The 15,156-nt window shown below is 40.0% G+C and overlaps 2 protein-coding genes across 51 annotated transcripts in view; both read left to right on the plus strand.

The window, feature by feature from the left end:
* The first annotated feature begins 557 nt into the window (after positions 1 to 557).
* On the plus strand, positions 558 to 2,895 carry LOC119556710 (P3 protein). The gene is made up of 2 exons (XM_037869108.1): positions 558 to 1,584; positions 2,405 to 2,895. The coding sequence occupies exons 1-2, from the start codon at positions 568 to 570 to the stop codon at positions 2,744 to 2,746; spliced, it is 1,359 nt and encodes a 452-aa protein (XP_037725036.1). The 5' UTR covers positions 558 to 567; the 3' UTR covers positions 2,747 to 2,895.
* A 9,342-nt stretch (positions 2,896 to 12,237) lies between these two features.
* LOC119556356 (sodium channel protein para) overlaps positions 12,238 to 15,156 on the plus strand; it is a 71,895-nt gene continuing 68,976 nt past the window's right edge. For all 50 annotated transcript variants that reach the window (XM_037868464.1, XM_037868515.1, XM_037868467.1 and 47 more), the window contains exon 1: positions 12,238 to 12,281. The gene's annotated coding sequence lies outside the window, so the exon portion shown is untranslated. The remainder of the gene's footprint in view (positions 12,282 to 15,156) is intronic.

A 15,156-nucleotide genomic window follows, 5' to 3' on the forward strand; every position in this document is an offset into this window, starting at 1 on the left:
TTTATTAAACTAAGACTTGGTTTTATTTTATGAAACGTACCTTTAAAACTATGAACTTTCAGCTTTTAGAAGATTATGTCGGTTTTATTATAGTTCGTTTTTTAAACTTAACCTATGTAAAAGTATTTTATAATTTTTATAACCTCAGAATTTTTTAAAGAGAATCAGGTTAAATATCAATGCTTTCAATGTATTTTTATTAGTTTTTTTTTAACGAAAGGCATTGTATATTCTAATAACCTAATTTTTAGTTATTCCAGTATCACTTTCTAGACTTTCTTACTGATACGTAATTTCTATTTATCATCACCTATATAGATAAGTTCCAACTAATGCTATATATAGGCTGATTCAGGGTTTTCTTTAAGACCTTTACATTTACAAACCTTCCTGATTTACGGCCCACTATTATGCAGACTGATTGACTTACCTCCGGTTCGCACCTGTGGACTGGACTGATAAGACCAATCCGGTCCGACTGCTCAATGGCCAGATAAGGTCTCTTTGTGATCGGCTCACCTCTCGAAAGCGTTGGAGTGCCCACAACAGTTGGAAGAACGACGCAGCATGGGCTATACGAAGAACCGCGTACTGCAGATCCTAACTTTGATTCTGGGACTGCTGGGACAGGTAGTGAGATCTGAATATGGCGACCTGGCTGGCGATTGGCTGGTGGATTATGGTCAGCAGGAGCTGAAACTGCTGGAGGGCGAAAGTGAGCAGGTGGATTTGCATATATACAATGTGATACCCAAGGATTCGTCGCTGGATTATTATTTTATGGTGTACTCACGAGATGACCAGCGGGCTTTGTCTCTGGTTACGATACTGAAAGAGGATTTCGATTTGCTGGGCAGCTGGCGAGGATTGATCGATGTTACGGGCGTACGATTTGGATATAGTTCGCTGGAAGTGGAGCTGAAATCGGTCGGATTGACGGAAACGTATGCCAATCCGCTGCGAATTGCGGTGTTAAGATCGCGAGTGGTGGACGAACGGGTGACCACCTATGTGTCCGCTGCCCTGGCCCTGATGATGTTCCTCAATCTGGGCACTGTGCTGGATATGCATCGCCTGGCGGGGATTATCTGCCGACCCGTTGGACCCGTTGTGGGCGTGGTCAGTCGGTTTCTGCTTATGCCCGCCCTGGGATTCGGATTGGGGCGTGGCCTTTGGCCGGGCTCCTGGGCCATGCAGTTGGCCCTCTTCTACACGGCCCTGGCTCCCAGTGGCGGGCTGGCCAACGTGTGCGGCGTCTTTCTCAAGGGAAATATCAATCTTTCCGTGGCCACCACAACGATCAATTGCCTGCTGGCCCTGGCCTTTCTGCCCCTTTGGATCCTGGTTCTGGGCAGGCTGCTCTACGAGGACGATGAGCTGGCTGTGCCGTTTGGCCAGCTTTCGGGCGGAGCAGCTGCCCTGGTGGCCTGCCTGGCCATTGGCATTTTGCTGCGACTCTGCGTCCCGAGGACCACGCGGCTCATCTTCCGCTTCCTGAAGCCACTGTCCGTGGTCCTCAGCTTGTGCCTGGTGGGGCTGACGGTGGGTCTCAACTGGTTCGTCTTCCTGGAGTTTACCTGGCAGGTGAGTACAGCTCCTCTCCCAACCAAAGTCAAACACATCATTAAATAGAAAAGTGACTTGATAAAGGATAAAAGATAAAATAACTTAAGGGAAATACATAGATATAAATAGATCCTTAACAGTCCAATAATAAATATAATGTTAATAGTCCAAAAATACCTTTAAAATATTTTTTAAAATAAATCATTATAAGAAAAAATATAAAAAAAGGATGATGATTAGATATCGGATTTTATGTGATCACTGTAGACGGCAGTCCACATAGTCCAAATATGACTTGATTTAAGAATTATTGAAGACCGAAAGGTTCTTAAATCTAGTATTTTCGGTCTTGAAAATTCGTGCTCGAAAGTAGTATTTTGTTCTCGCGTTCTGTATTTTCCATGCTTAGCGAAGTTTTGACACCAAAAATACTAGGTTCAAGCACGAAATACTTGATTTTTTTTCTGAGTGTATATATACACGGGGAAATGAAATTTAAAATTTTTGATTTTGGATTAGTTTTTGTTTTTCAGAAGTTTGGCTTAAACATCAATTCAAACATTTATTAAAAAAGTTAGCTAAATATATATACGAAAAGATGAAAAAATATGTGAAGGGTATATATATTTGTGAAGGGTATATATATTTGTAAATATTTAAATTTAAGATGTCTTTATTCCAAATATTTCACATGAAACGACTTTTGTGATCAAATAGAATTCGTTTTTAGCCATTCTTTGTAAATATTTAATCCCTCAAAGTCCACGACTAATGATGATTATTGGAGATAGCAAATTGGGTTTCCCCAAACATTATTTAAACTTATTTACCCCCACAGGTTCTGGTGGCTGCCGTGTGCCTGCCCCTCGCTGGCTACCTGGCCACCTATCTCCTCTCCAAGCTCCTCTGCCGATCGGCCACCGATGCCCTGACCCTGTCCATCGAGGCCAGTGTGCTGAACATGACCATGCCCATTGTGTTGCTGCAATCCAGCCAGCTGGAGCAGCCGCAACTGGACCTCATCCTGGTGGTGCCCATTGCATCCTCGCTGCTGTCCCTCGTCCTGGTGATCCTCTTTTATGGAATCCGGCGTTGTTTTGGCTGCAACAAGCGGCAGGATGCCGATGGTTTTGACCACAAGGAGCTGATAGCGGAGCATGAAGAGCACGAGGGTGCTTGAATCGTTTCCTAGCTTTAGTTTTAATTGTTATGAAACGAAATGTACTTTTGCCAAGACTATGCACTAAGTAATAAGAAAGATTTCTCGATATGATTTAAATTCAGAATAACCATTTTTCATAAAAAATATCCCTTTTTAAATATTTTCCTATTTTTGTGTCATACAATATCGATATCGTACATATATTATTAGTTGTAAATATAGTTATGAAGCAGTAGTTACTTGATATTTATAAAAATAAACTTACTTGTAAGTAAATGCATAAATATTATAAAATTGTCTTATTAGAATCTCTTACAGCGGTAAGTATGCTTTTTTGTAAAAGCGCGCCCTGGTAAATTTAGGCTTTGCCATGATTGGCATCATTGTCTTCGCGTACTTGGCAGCACTGCCTTTTGGTAGGCGCGGGAAAATCAAATTCGCTGGCTTTCAATGTATTTTTGATGTACGTACGTTGCCTTGTGAGTGTGTGCCTGCATGCAAATTTGGTTTTAGGCCAGCGCAAGGCAGTAAAATAAAATTGTGTGTCACGTAGCTGTTGGTCACTGCGTATGTACAAGGAATTTGGAGCATTGGCCGCTGGACAAACAAGCTCGACAATTGGGAACCCAGGAACTCAGGCGCATGATGTCATCAGTTAGTTCGCTGCGATGCAGGGCTGCCAATTACGACACACGAACATGGTATATAGTACATATAGTACCTAAATATATACAAACATATATATATATATATATATATATATACATATTCGTGTATACACGTGTTTGTTTAGGGAAGAAGATATAAAAATAAGTGCTACCTTTGCCTGCACACGTGTGTAGTGGTGTTGGTGTGCGTGGTCAACTAACGGTTCACGCGCGGAACGCATTACCCAGCCCCATCGCACACCTACTGAACCACACCACCACCCCACCACCCAGCCATCCCAACGATCCCGCCCGAATCGCCGACCCACCGACCCACCGACCTCGTTAGCCAGCCCTGACAATGTCTTTTTGGTTATAAATACATTTTTCAAAAGGTGGTAAATGACATAACATGTAGCATACTTTAACAGGAAGCTCTAACTATCCCTACCTGCAATGAAACGTTATATTGTACTTTATTAGCCAACCATCAAATATTATTTTTATGGGTTGCCTTTCATTGAAGTATGTACATATTTTCTTATGATAAAAACGTAAACAGAATGGTTCCAACTTTGAACTTAAATGGATTAGTTAGTCTTAAATTCATATTGATATTCTGTTTTAATGCTCTTCAGCTTTTTGACCATTGATTGAATTCATTTGATGTCCGCTGCCTTTAATAACAGCTGAAAAATACCTACCGCCACACACACCGTGTACGTACGCCCTTCCCTTCCATAGCCCCACTTGAATAACTCTCTCTGGAGGCCCATTGAAACTTACAGCTTTTTATGCCACACTCAGCTGTGATTCAGTTACTTTCCAGATTTTATTAGCCTCGTTTTGGATGGGCTGGGATCGTACCCAATTCCTATACCTATCCCCAATAGGGAATCCCCTATTCCTAACCATAACCATTCCATTCCATCCCGTGCAGCATATTATGCGATTCCATTGACCGTTTTGGCCTGCTGCTGCGCATTGCAGTTAACCCCAAAAGGAACAATGCAGCAAGCACACTTAAAATATTACTATTTCTGGGGTTAAATGGTGGGGATTTATGGATTGAAGGGTATACAAAAAAAATACACATATGTTCGTATTCAAGAAACTGATAAGAAGTAAATATGGAATAGTTTTTCAATTATTATAAATCAGCTCGATTTTTATTTTCTTTCCTTAGTTTCTTTCATAGTTTCTAATTTATTTTAACATTAAAATTGCTAATGGCATCAAAAAATTATTAAATTTTTAATATATCTTTTATATTATATATCTATTATATCTTTTTATGATATCATATGTATAATTATAGAGTTATTTTACCAATTAGTTTCTAATTTTTAATAAATGTATGACTAAATGGCAGTTCATTGGGTTAATTTAATTTAATTTAAATAATTTTTTTTATTTAAATCTTAGTTTTGTATTACTTTTATTCTCAGTGAAGCCATAGTGCTCCATTTTCGGGCCGTGCCAAGACAACTTTGAAAAGGAGTTGCAGCACTTTTTCGATGAGGCAATTTCATTCTCAGCTGGGCTTTTGCCCCAATGCCAGTGCAATTGCACTTGAGCGAAGAGGGGGCGGTGAAAGGGGGTGGTGAAAGTGGGAAAATGCTAAAATGGTAAAGGGGGGGGGGGGTAAATGGTGGCAGGCGTTGGTGGGGGCCACAAGTCAAAGCAAAGCATTTGGTTTCGTTTCGTTTCGTGACATTTGGATGATTTCTGCCTATTTCCTGGCCTAAACACCCCACCCCGAACCCCCCAAATCCACCAAACCCCCCCCCCCCCTGTGTCTTAACCCTCTGGCCGACTTTAATCGCGTGCTTGGCTCACATTTTAACGCTCGTCGTTTTCAGTTGACGGTTGCCACAGCAACACAACACGAACTGAACTGCAAATGCAATGCAAAAGAGCAGTGGGCAAAATTCAGGGGGCGGTGATGGTGGGTCAATGGTTGGGTGGTTTGGTGGTTGGGTGGTTGGGTGGTGCCTGGCAGGAGGTGGGTGCTGTTCGGCATCTAACCCATTTGCAACCGAGGAAGGTGCGTTGGCAAATCGCTGCCTCTCGCTGCTCTTCATTTCCTGTCTCCATTTCAAGGCGCATAAAAAAAAAGAAGAAATGCGAGGAAAATCTGCCAGGAAATTCACTTGCAGGCCAGTCGCTTGGATACGAGTGGGGCGGGGGAAAAACAAAAAAAAATACAACCAAAAAATTGCCAAATAAAAACGGGCAGCAAAATATTCAAGTCAATTATCCCACAGCACGTGTACTTGAATATTAGGCGTAATTATTACGGTCGAGATGGCGATGACATAATTAGCCCTGTTACTTGCGTATTCGCTTATTATGGGCTCAGTCCTCAAAGACCCAAAGCCATTGGGCAGCAGAAACCAAGCTTTCAATACCCCTTATTATCAAAAAAATTCTAGAAATAATCAGCTACGAAGGAGAGCTAACTTAGCCTTATGTCCTTGCAATCGAACCTATGATCTATACAGCTGAGCTATATCAAAAAGTATGATTTTAAAATATCTATGGCCATTTGACATGGGTTTAAATTACAACTTACTGACTGTTTTTACTTAAAAAAGTAATGACAAACTTAACAAAATAAATAAGTTTATTAAATTTTGATGAGCTATAGAATATATTTTCCATATTTTCTTTTTCCGCACAGTTGTTAAATCAAATGGTAGTTAAACTAGTTTTAAAAGACAAGATATTGATTTCCTATTTTAAACTGCTGTCTACAATTATTAAATAAAACCTCAAATAATTATGAGTTAACTATATTGGGGTACCAAACCTTAATACGCTTAAAAGTTTGATTTTTTAATAACATGCTTAACAAATTAAATATATTTTATAACAGAATAGGAAATCTCAAGGTTTTAAAATCAAATTGTGGAGACTAACATTACACTAATATTTTTTGCAAGAACATTTTATAGTGATAATAGGATTAATAAAAATTTGTAAATTGTAAATATTTTTAAAAAATGTTTTAAAATGTTTTAAAAACAAGTGAAAAATTCATCAATTCTTTACAACCTTATAAACGCCTTGTTATATTTTAATTCTGATTTTTCATTTAATGCAGGGTATGACTGACACAAAAACAGAAAGGCAGGATGCTAAACACGCGCGTCTCATGAGCCAAAATTAATGCAAATTCGCTTGTTCCCATCCTTTGTCCTTCGGTGGCCCCTTAGTCCTACCCAGTATTGCCACTTGCCCCCTGCCCCCTGCCCCCTGCCCCCTGCCCTCTGACCCCCATTCACCTGCCCCCTGGCAAAGTGCAAAGGAAACGCACAGCTGAATAATGTAGGGTTATGCTAATGTGCTGGACTTGGCGGGTGTCGTGAGCTCAGGTACATACGCACAGGTGTACATTACACATTCGCTGCATTTGCTTTGGCATTTATGGGGGTCACCTGTCCACCTGTCCACCTGTCCAGCGGTCCACCCCAGCGCCACACCCTCATCCCAGATCCCATCCTCATCGTCGTGGAAATGGAAAGTGCAAGTGGAAAGCGTTTGCCATAACCGAGAGCGATTAAATTAAATATTCAATTTCCTTTGCCCAGCCGGATGTATTTGAGATCGGCCAGCAGGAAAGACCGGAAAAACACAGACAGTTGTCCATCCTTATCAGGAATCACAGAAATCGTTGTAAGAGTACAAGGAAAGTGCAATTTAATGCTCAAAATTTAAAAGCCCTTTGGTGCAAATAGTTAAATATATTTTATATAAAAGATACATATATACATTCAAAAAAGCTTAAAATTAAACAACAGATTTGTTTTCAAATTATAAACTTAATTTTGATTATTAGTATACATACGAAAATAACAAGGGCTTAAAAAAATGCTCTGCAAAGGTGCTATAATGGACATTTTTAATTTAAGCACAGGTTCATTCACGTATGTTCATATATCAAGGTCAGTGCTGCCAATTTTTCTTTCGTTAAGCATAAAAATGTCAATCAAATCATGTCTAAAATTCGTTCTTATGTTTAAAAAAACTTAAAACTGCAAAGGTATAAAGAAAGGTTTATAAAAATAAGTTTCGTGATATGGTTAGGCTGGTATTCGAATAATAAAAACAAATAAGATTAGATTAGACCTGTACGTCAATAAACTTTAAAAAGATACAAATGTAGGTTTTTATATCTGCACTCCATGTTCCGACTAAAAATACCAAAAAATCCATTCCAAAAATCTACACAAAATGGTTCATTCGTAGATGATTATTATAAAGATGATGTGGGCAATATATCATTTTTAAGGGTATTTAAATTTGTATAAAATATACTTTTACCTGATTTGCAAATCTACTTTTAAACTAAAGCGAAGCTGGCAGTACTGTTGTACGTACATATACCCTGTGTATATCAATGCGCGAACAAAGGTATAGGAAATTAAGTTGCACTTGACAAGATGATGGACGACAGATACCGCTGCAGTGCCACTCCCACTTTCACTCCGCCCCCATCCATTCGACATTAGGTATAGTATGGTATTGAGGTTCCTGTGGGAGCCCCAGCACGATGGTATGGTGTGGAAAAGTGTGGGTGATGGTATGGGGGTCTTGTGGCATTGATGGCTGAGTAGGAGTTGGGTTGGGAAACGTAAACGTTGCCGCTGTCAAAATGTCGTCATTGTTCATTCATGAAATGTGCGCCTTTTTACATTTTACCCAACATCAGCAGCAGGAACAGAAACAGCAGAAGCCACGGTGATAGCAGCAACAACACTGAAAGAAACAGATTTCAATTTTGGAGTTCGACCTTAAGTTGAAACAAACAAATGATTTTTTATAAGATCTCATTCATTATATATCATTTTTGTAACATATTTCTGGGAATTTGGTCCTGAATATGTTTTAGCTCTTAAATTATTCAGGTTTTAATTATTTTAATTGTTACATATAAGAGTAATTAAAAATTGTGTAAGTATTTTTGATTTTGTTATCTTTAACATTAGATAAAAACGATCCTTAATACTGCTTAATTTTTAATTTCACGTTTTGACCATAAGTTGAAACGATCAAGTGGCTATAATTTTAGAGGGATCTTAAAAAATGTATTTAATTTTCTTAAATCTGACAGATTATAAATTAATTTAACCCCTTAAAATATTAAATAAATCAGGTGTTAATCATTAAAAATAATACAATTTAAAAATGGTTATAATATTTAATCATATAAGAACATTATAATAATGAACCCACAAATAACTATATTTAATTTTAAATTGTTGGGGCTAATGTTTTTTTTCAAGTGCCGCAACAACCGCAATGGCCGCAAAATGAAATGGGGAAAAAAAGAGGAGAAAGGGGCAATCCAAGCAGAGGAGCGAGAAAGCGGGAAATCGAGAAAGAGAGAGAGAGCGAGAGGCAAGGAGAAAGCGGGTAAAGCTGTGTGATTGAGTGTGTGTGCGAGGACATGCGACTGTGTGGCACACAAACACACACACGCACGCTGCGCCACACTCGCTGACATCATCCGCAACCACTCATGGGGCAAAATAAAGGAGAAAGGGGCAAAGCGTGGGGCAAAGAAAGTGGCAAGGAGCGAGGAGCTTGGAGCAAGGAGAAAGGAGCAAGGAGAAAGGAGAAAGGGGGCTAATAATATCTTGTGGGCGGGGCTGTGCGCTGTTGTTGGCGTAAATATTGTCATTTGTTGCGACATTGAAGTTATTGTTTGTCCGTTTGACGCTGTTCAAATTCCCTCAACTACACACACACAGTATACACTTTCACACACACACACACACTAAGGAGTCCTTAAAGGACATTTGAATGTTTGCCTGCAATTAGGTAGATCAACTGGCAGGGGGCGAATACCGATCGCAGCCACCTGGGGCCCATTACCACTTCCGGCTAATTGGGGGGCGAAATGCGACATGGGTAATGGGTAATGGGTAATGGGAAATGGGAAATGCCACGGCAGACATTCACACAAAGAAAACAATTAAGTATTTGCGGTATTTAGCCCATCTTGCCGCAATTGCTGGTCGGCAAACAGTGCTGAAGCGAAAGTGGAGGGTCTTTAGTCCAAAGAAATTTAAGTTAGCCCTATGGTCTATAAAAAAGGGATTCTTGAGTAAATGACTTCTAAATAGCTATCTATTTGTTAAGAATCGAAGAAAAAACTTGGGACTTGTAATCCTTTTCATAATACTTTAAAGAATACATTTTAATATAAAAATAATATTAAAACAAGGAAGAACGCTATAGTCGAGTACCTCGACTATGAGATACCCGTTACTCAGCTAAAGGGACCAAAGGAAAATGGAGATATGCAAGCAGCAAAGCGAGATTGAAATGCGCCACCTACCGGCGGTAGACAGATTTAAGCCTTGTGGGCGTTAGAGTGGGCGTGGCAAAGTTTTTTTTGAATCAATCGATAGGTATTGACAAAACCAATACATTTCAGTTAAAATTTTTTATCTAGCATGGAAATTGTGGGCGCCACAGGCTTGGGCGGTTTGTGGGCGTTAGAGTGGGCGTGGCATATTCGCGTGACAAATTTGCGCTGCGCTCAAGACTACGGAATCTAAATCTGAAATCCCATTTACTTATCATTGATATTTTCCGAGATATCCGCGTTCATACTTACGATTTTTTGAAGTTTGTGGGCGGTTTGTGGGCGTAAAAGTGGGCGTGGCAAACTTTTTTTGGGTCAATCGATAGGTATTGATGAGAATAATACATTTCAGTTAAAATTTTTATTCTAGCATGAAAACTGCAGGAGCCACAGTTGTGGGCGGTTTGTGGGCGTTAGAGTGGGCGTGGCACTCTGCTGAAACAAACTTGCGCTGCGTAAGAAGCTCAGGAATCTGCACGCCTAATCTCAATAGCCTAGCTCTTATAGTTTCCAAGATCTCAGCGTTCATCCGGACGGACAGACAGACGGACAGACGGACAGACGGACAGACGGACAGACGGACAGACGGACAGACGGACATGGCTAGATCGACTCGGCTAGTGATCCTGATCAAGAATATATATACTTTATGGGGTCGGAAACGCTTCCTTCTGCCTGTTACATACTTTCCGACGAATCTAGTATACCCTTTTACTCTACGAGTAACGGGTATAAAAATTAAAAATGTATTTGAAAAGTAATGAGTGTATAAACTTGAAACTTGAAATATCAAAGAAAAAATATTTCATTTACAAATGTACAAATATTATATTTACATAAATACCTTACAAATTTAACTAAGCTACAATACTTGGTCTAAATGCAACTGGACTTTAAATTGTATTGCGCTGTATAATATTGCATATTACTTTTTCCCATTATTAAAAATATATTTTTAGTAAACATATTTTACTTTACAAGAAAAAAACAACAAAATTCGAGGAATACTCTTATTTTAGGCGCATTTATTTCTGGGGCAAATGCATACATTTCTGAGAAAAATAAAGTTTGTTTATGCAGACAATTTTGAGCTTTTATTTTCTTGTAAACCACTAAGCTATTAATATTTTTTCACTATAATGTTGAATGCAATGGCCATAAATAATAATCGCCTTTTTGAATTCTAATAAGTCAAAATAAATTCTGCCCATTTCCTTATAAAAGTGAAATAATAAACCATCTACTACTACTACTATACTAAATATATTTCAATCATATATATTCTGGCATGTATACATAAATCATATAATATTTTTTGCGTATCAAACATTTATTTGATTGTTAGAAATTTAAATATATGTTTGCCCATTGTGAATATATTTATACCCGTTACTCGTAGAGCTAAAGGGTATACTAGATTCGTCGGAAAGTATGTAACAGGTAGTATTATATTATATAGTATATATATTCTTGAACAGGATCACTAAAATCCACGCTAAAATCCTGTCTAGCGCCCACATGTTTGAAGACTTTGTAAAAGTGTAAATACCATTTTGTTGTGATTATCAATATCAATCTTCATGCCAAAAATTGTTCAAATCGGACCATCCATTAAAAGTTATAAGTTATAAGCAAATAAAGAAATCGACGCTAGGTGGCGCCATTGCGGGGCGTGCAATTGCGAACAGTCCCTGTGCTGCATATCTAAATATAGTGTTTCCGTTGTTTTAAAATTCATATATATTATAGGATATATATTAAATAAAATATTTTGGATACTATACATTTTTAGTTTATTTTCAGGAACACGAAATATATATATTTTATATATCGTATATTTAAGGATGTTTTTCGAGAATACATTTGTGCCTGTGCAAAAGGCTGCGTTCAGCTCTGAGTGCAGCTGCATTTGCGACTGCCCCTGCAAAGCCACATGGTATCCTCGTGAATTTGTTCTTGCCAGCGCCTCGGCTTCCTTGGTCTTTGGTCTTGTCTTTGCCAGGCGGCCTGACGTATGCCACTTGCCACATGCCAACCCCTACACCCTATACCCTATACCCTATACCCAATACCCAATCCCACACAATCCCCGATAACCGATCCCCGCCTAGCTGTATCCTTCCTGGCGTAGATGGCGTAGATGGCCCTAGCTGGCGTGTCCCTTTTGCAGCCTTTGCTGGGTTCTGTTGGGTTGCTGGGCTGTTGGGTTGCTGGGTTCTTGGGTTCTTGGGTTCTTGGGCCTGTCCCAATGACCGAGTGGCGGTATGTCGCGTCGCTCTCAGCCGCAGAAATACCGAATGCCCAAAAACCGAATGGCTAGCTGGGGCCCGAGTCCCTGCAAAGTGGAAAGTGGCACAGGCCCGAGCGGCCTCGGGTGAGTGACGAATGCCCCTCGTGGCCAGCCGAAGGCGTGACGAAGGCACCACGAAGCCCATGGCCGAGCGAACTGAACGAAAGTCGCACTCTGCGGACGCACACGCGCTGCGGCAGCTGACAGTTTCAGTAAACCACGGAGACGAACGGATTACGGGTAACGAAGCAGCAGCAGCAGCAGCAGCAGCAGTTTTAAGCAGCAGCCAGGGAATAAAAAATAAAGGAACCCCAAAAAAGAAAGCAAAGAAAAAACAGCACTTATCCTAAAAAAAAAAACCATTAAAAAATATAGCAAAGGGAGGACCAAAAAAAAATAGAAAACTGAAAGAAAAACCTCAAATAGCTCGCAGGCCTGAAGACCCAGCAAACCTCGAGCCCTGAGTCTTAAAAAGCTAAAATAAAAAAAACAATATCATATATTATATATTTATATATATATATATATGCAATATATACAAGTGCCTTGAGCAGTGCGCAGGCAGGCGAACGAGCAAAGGAGCCAAGTCCAAAGAAAGTTTTACATAAGTTCTCCCTCCTCAATCAGGCACCTTTTTTTTTCTATAGTTTTTTTTTCTGTGAGTGTGACCCAAAAACAAAAAAAGAAATAATCAAAGAGAAGAAAAGCCAGCAGCAATAAGAAGAAGAAGAAGAAGAAGAAGAAGAAGAATAAGGAGCTAAAGAAGAAGAAGAAACAGCCAGCCAGCCCTGCAGGAAAACACAAAAGTCGAAATAGACTTAAAAGCTATATAAATTATATGCCCAAGCTAGTGTGTGTGTGTAAAAGTGTGTGCAGAAGAGAAAGCATCTCCCAAAAAAAAAAACACTATTTTTTTTAACTTGAATTTAGTAAAATTTTTTTATTTGTGTAAAAGCGCGTGTTTGCCATGGCGTATGCTTGATGTGACCGCACCAGCAACGATTGCGTATACGCCTAGTGTGCCCCGCTCTCAGCGTGTGTGTGTGTGTGTGTGTGTGTGCGAGTGTGTGCTTGTGTGCGTCACACACAACGTGTTACGCAGAGTAAGCCCCCCTTACCCCACCCCCACCCCCCCTCAACCCTGCCTGCCAAGAAAAACTCTTGGTTTGTTGTTTAGACCAAAGTGCTCGGAAAAGTAGGCAACGAAAATGGTTACAACAAATTGCAGGACATGCACGCACACCACAACAGAGACACACACACACACATGTATATTTATATGGCATAGGGGGGGAAAAGAAGAAGAACTATGTGTGTGCCGCGGACTTTCGATTTTTCGTGACTCGGTTTTCTTGTGTATGTTCTCGAGTGTCCTTTGTTGTTGCTCCTTTCTGTTGTTGCTGTTGGCGATGTCGCCCCATCAGCCCCTCTCCCCCCTTCAAGCCCCCTCCCCTACGCCCCACCAACTCCACTCTGTATGGCTTTCGCCTGCTGTTTAGGTTATGTGTATCTGGCATGTCCTTTTCGCCTGCCTTTCCTTTTTGGAGCGCGCATATGCGATGTCTGCGCTAGCACGAAAACCCAAAACGAAACGAATTGAAACGAAACGAAACGGTACGAAATTCAACTCAACACACAACACAATTCAACTTAACTCGCCCCGAAAATCAACAGAGGGGTAGGGTATTCACACAGTCGCTCAGTCACACACAGTCACTCAGTCAGTCAGTCAGTTGGGCGCCATTCGCTGAGGCCCAAAAGGATCCCCTACCCCATCGAATCCTTCGGCTTTTCGGTTCGAGTCGCGCGTGTGCCATATCGCGTTTCGTTTTCGTCCTTTCGTGCGCAAAAAGAGCCGAGTTCCAAAGATTGGGGGGCCTGCAAAGTGGTTACTGGGCACTGGGGGTACTGGTTGATGGGTACTGGGTACCGGGTTCCGAAGACTGAGGACGAGGCCACGAGGAGCCCTCCAAAGAGAGCCCAGTACCCAGAATCGAGAGAACCAGAGAGAGCGAGAGCGAGAGAGAGAGGAACTGTCGTAAAAGGGACAAGGGTGTCGCAAATTGCCTTGGTTTGGCTCACCAAAAAAAAAAAAAAAACGAAATTGTGCAACGCTTTTGAAGTTTGAAGTTGATGTCTGCTGGAAAATATATAGCCTCGATATGGCAATATATATATATATATAGCCATACCTATGTGTTCATATACTAGACACAAGTTAATTGCCTGAAAATCGGATAATTGTACTTGTTCATATATGATTTACAACAGCCATTAATGGCAGTTATTGTCACGAAAGTGCTGTCATGAACATTTACCATGAATGTTTTTCCAAGCAACTGGAAACCATTGAGTTGGACTTAAAGTTATTCAGCAATGACTAATGGTTAAAGCGAATTTTGGTTAACTTTGGCTTACCTAAATACCATAAATCCAAGCACATTTGAGTTTTTTTTTTGCTTAAAAAATGATTTGAATCAGATTTGCTTTACAGATAGTAATGTGGGACTTGCTAAAATTGTTTGTCATATATAGTACGGAATTTTGACCCCTATATAAGCTTAAATGGATGTTATTTCATAGCTTATGATACAATAATTTAGAAAATCAATGGGGAATACATTTTTAAATCACTCAATATGGTTTTTATTTTGATAATGGTTTTATAACATCACATTTGTTTAAAAAATCTTAACTAAAAGCTATGCTGATGAAGAAAAATATAGAAAACTTATTTAAAATATAGACAAATACACCAGGAATATAAAGAAAAGCTTAAAAATAATATGAATTTGTATCCACACAAGCCTGTTATTTTCAACACACAGTTGAATGGGCTTATGTGCTTAGCTTTTGAGAACTTGTGAGGACCTCGTTGAAACCGAAAGGACACGCAATTGTGGCCCAGAATCGAAAGCGAAGATGTTCCTTTCTTTGGCCAAAATCTATAAACTTTCGACGCACCAACTGGCATTCGTGTGTGTGACTGTTCTTCGGTTTTTTGTGTGCGTTTTGCGACTTTTGGGCGCTAGAAAAAGCCAAAAAAGCAAGGGGCTCTCGAAGTAAAGGTTCCTGGTAAAATGGTGCTACTACCAGGGCCCAGCGGTTGGAACCA

The sequence above is a fragment of the Drosophila subpulchrella genome, chromosome X, assembly GCF_014743375.2.
Source record: "Drosophila subpulchrella strain 33 F10 #4 breed RU33 chromosome X, RU_Dsub_v1.1 Primary Assembly, whole genome shotgun sequence".
Classification (NCBI taxonomy): Eukaryota; Metazoa; Arthropoda; class Insecta; order Diptera; family Drosophilidae; genus Drosophila; species Drosophila subpulchrella.

What these genes read in the sequence shown, in the direction of transcription:
- LOC119556710 (XM_037869108.1), top strand. Translation starts at nt 568, where the DNA reads ATGGGCTATACGAAGAACCGCGTACTGCAGATCCTAACTTTGATTCTG. An exon ending in TCCTGGAGTTTACCTGGCAG is followed by an intron (nt 1,585 to 2,404) that starts GTGAGTACAGCT and finishes TTACCCCCACAG; the next exon opens with GTTCTGGTGGCTGCCGTGTG.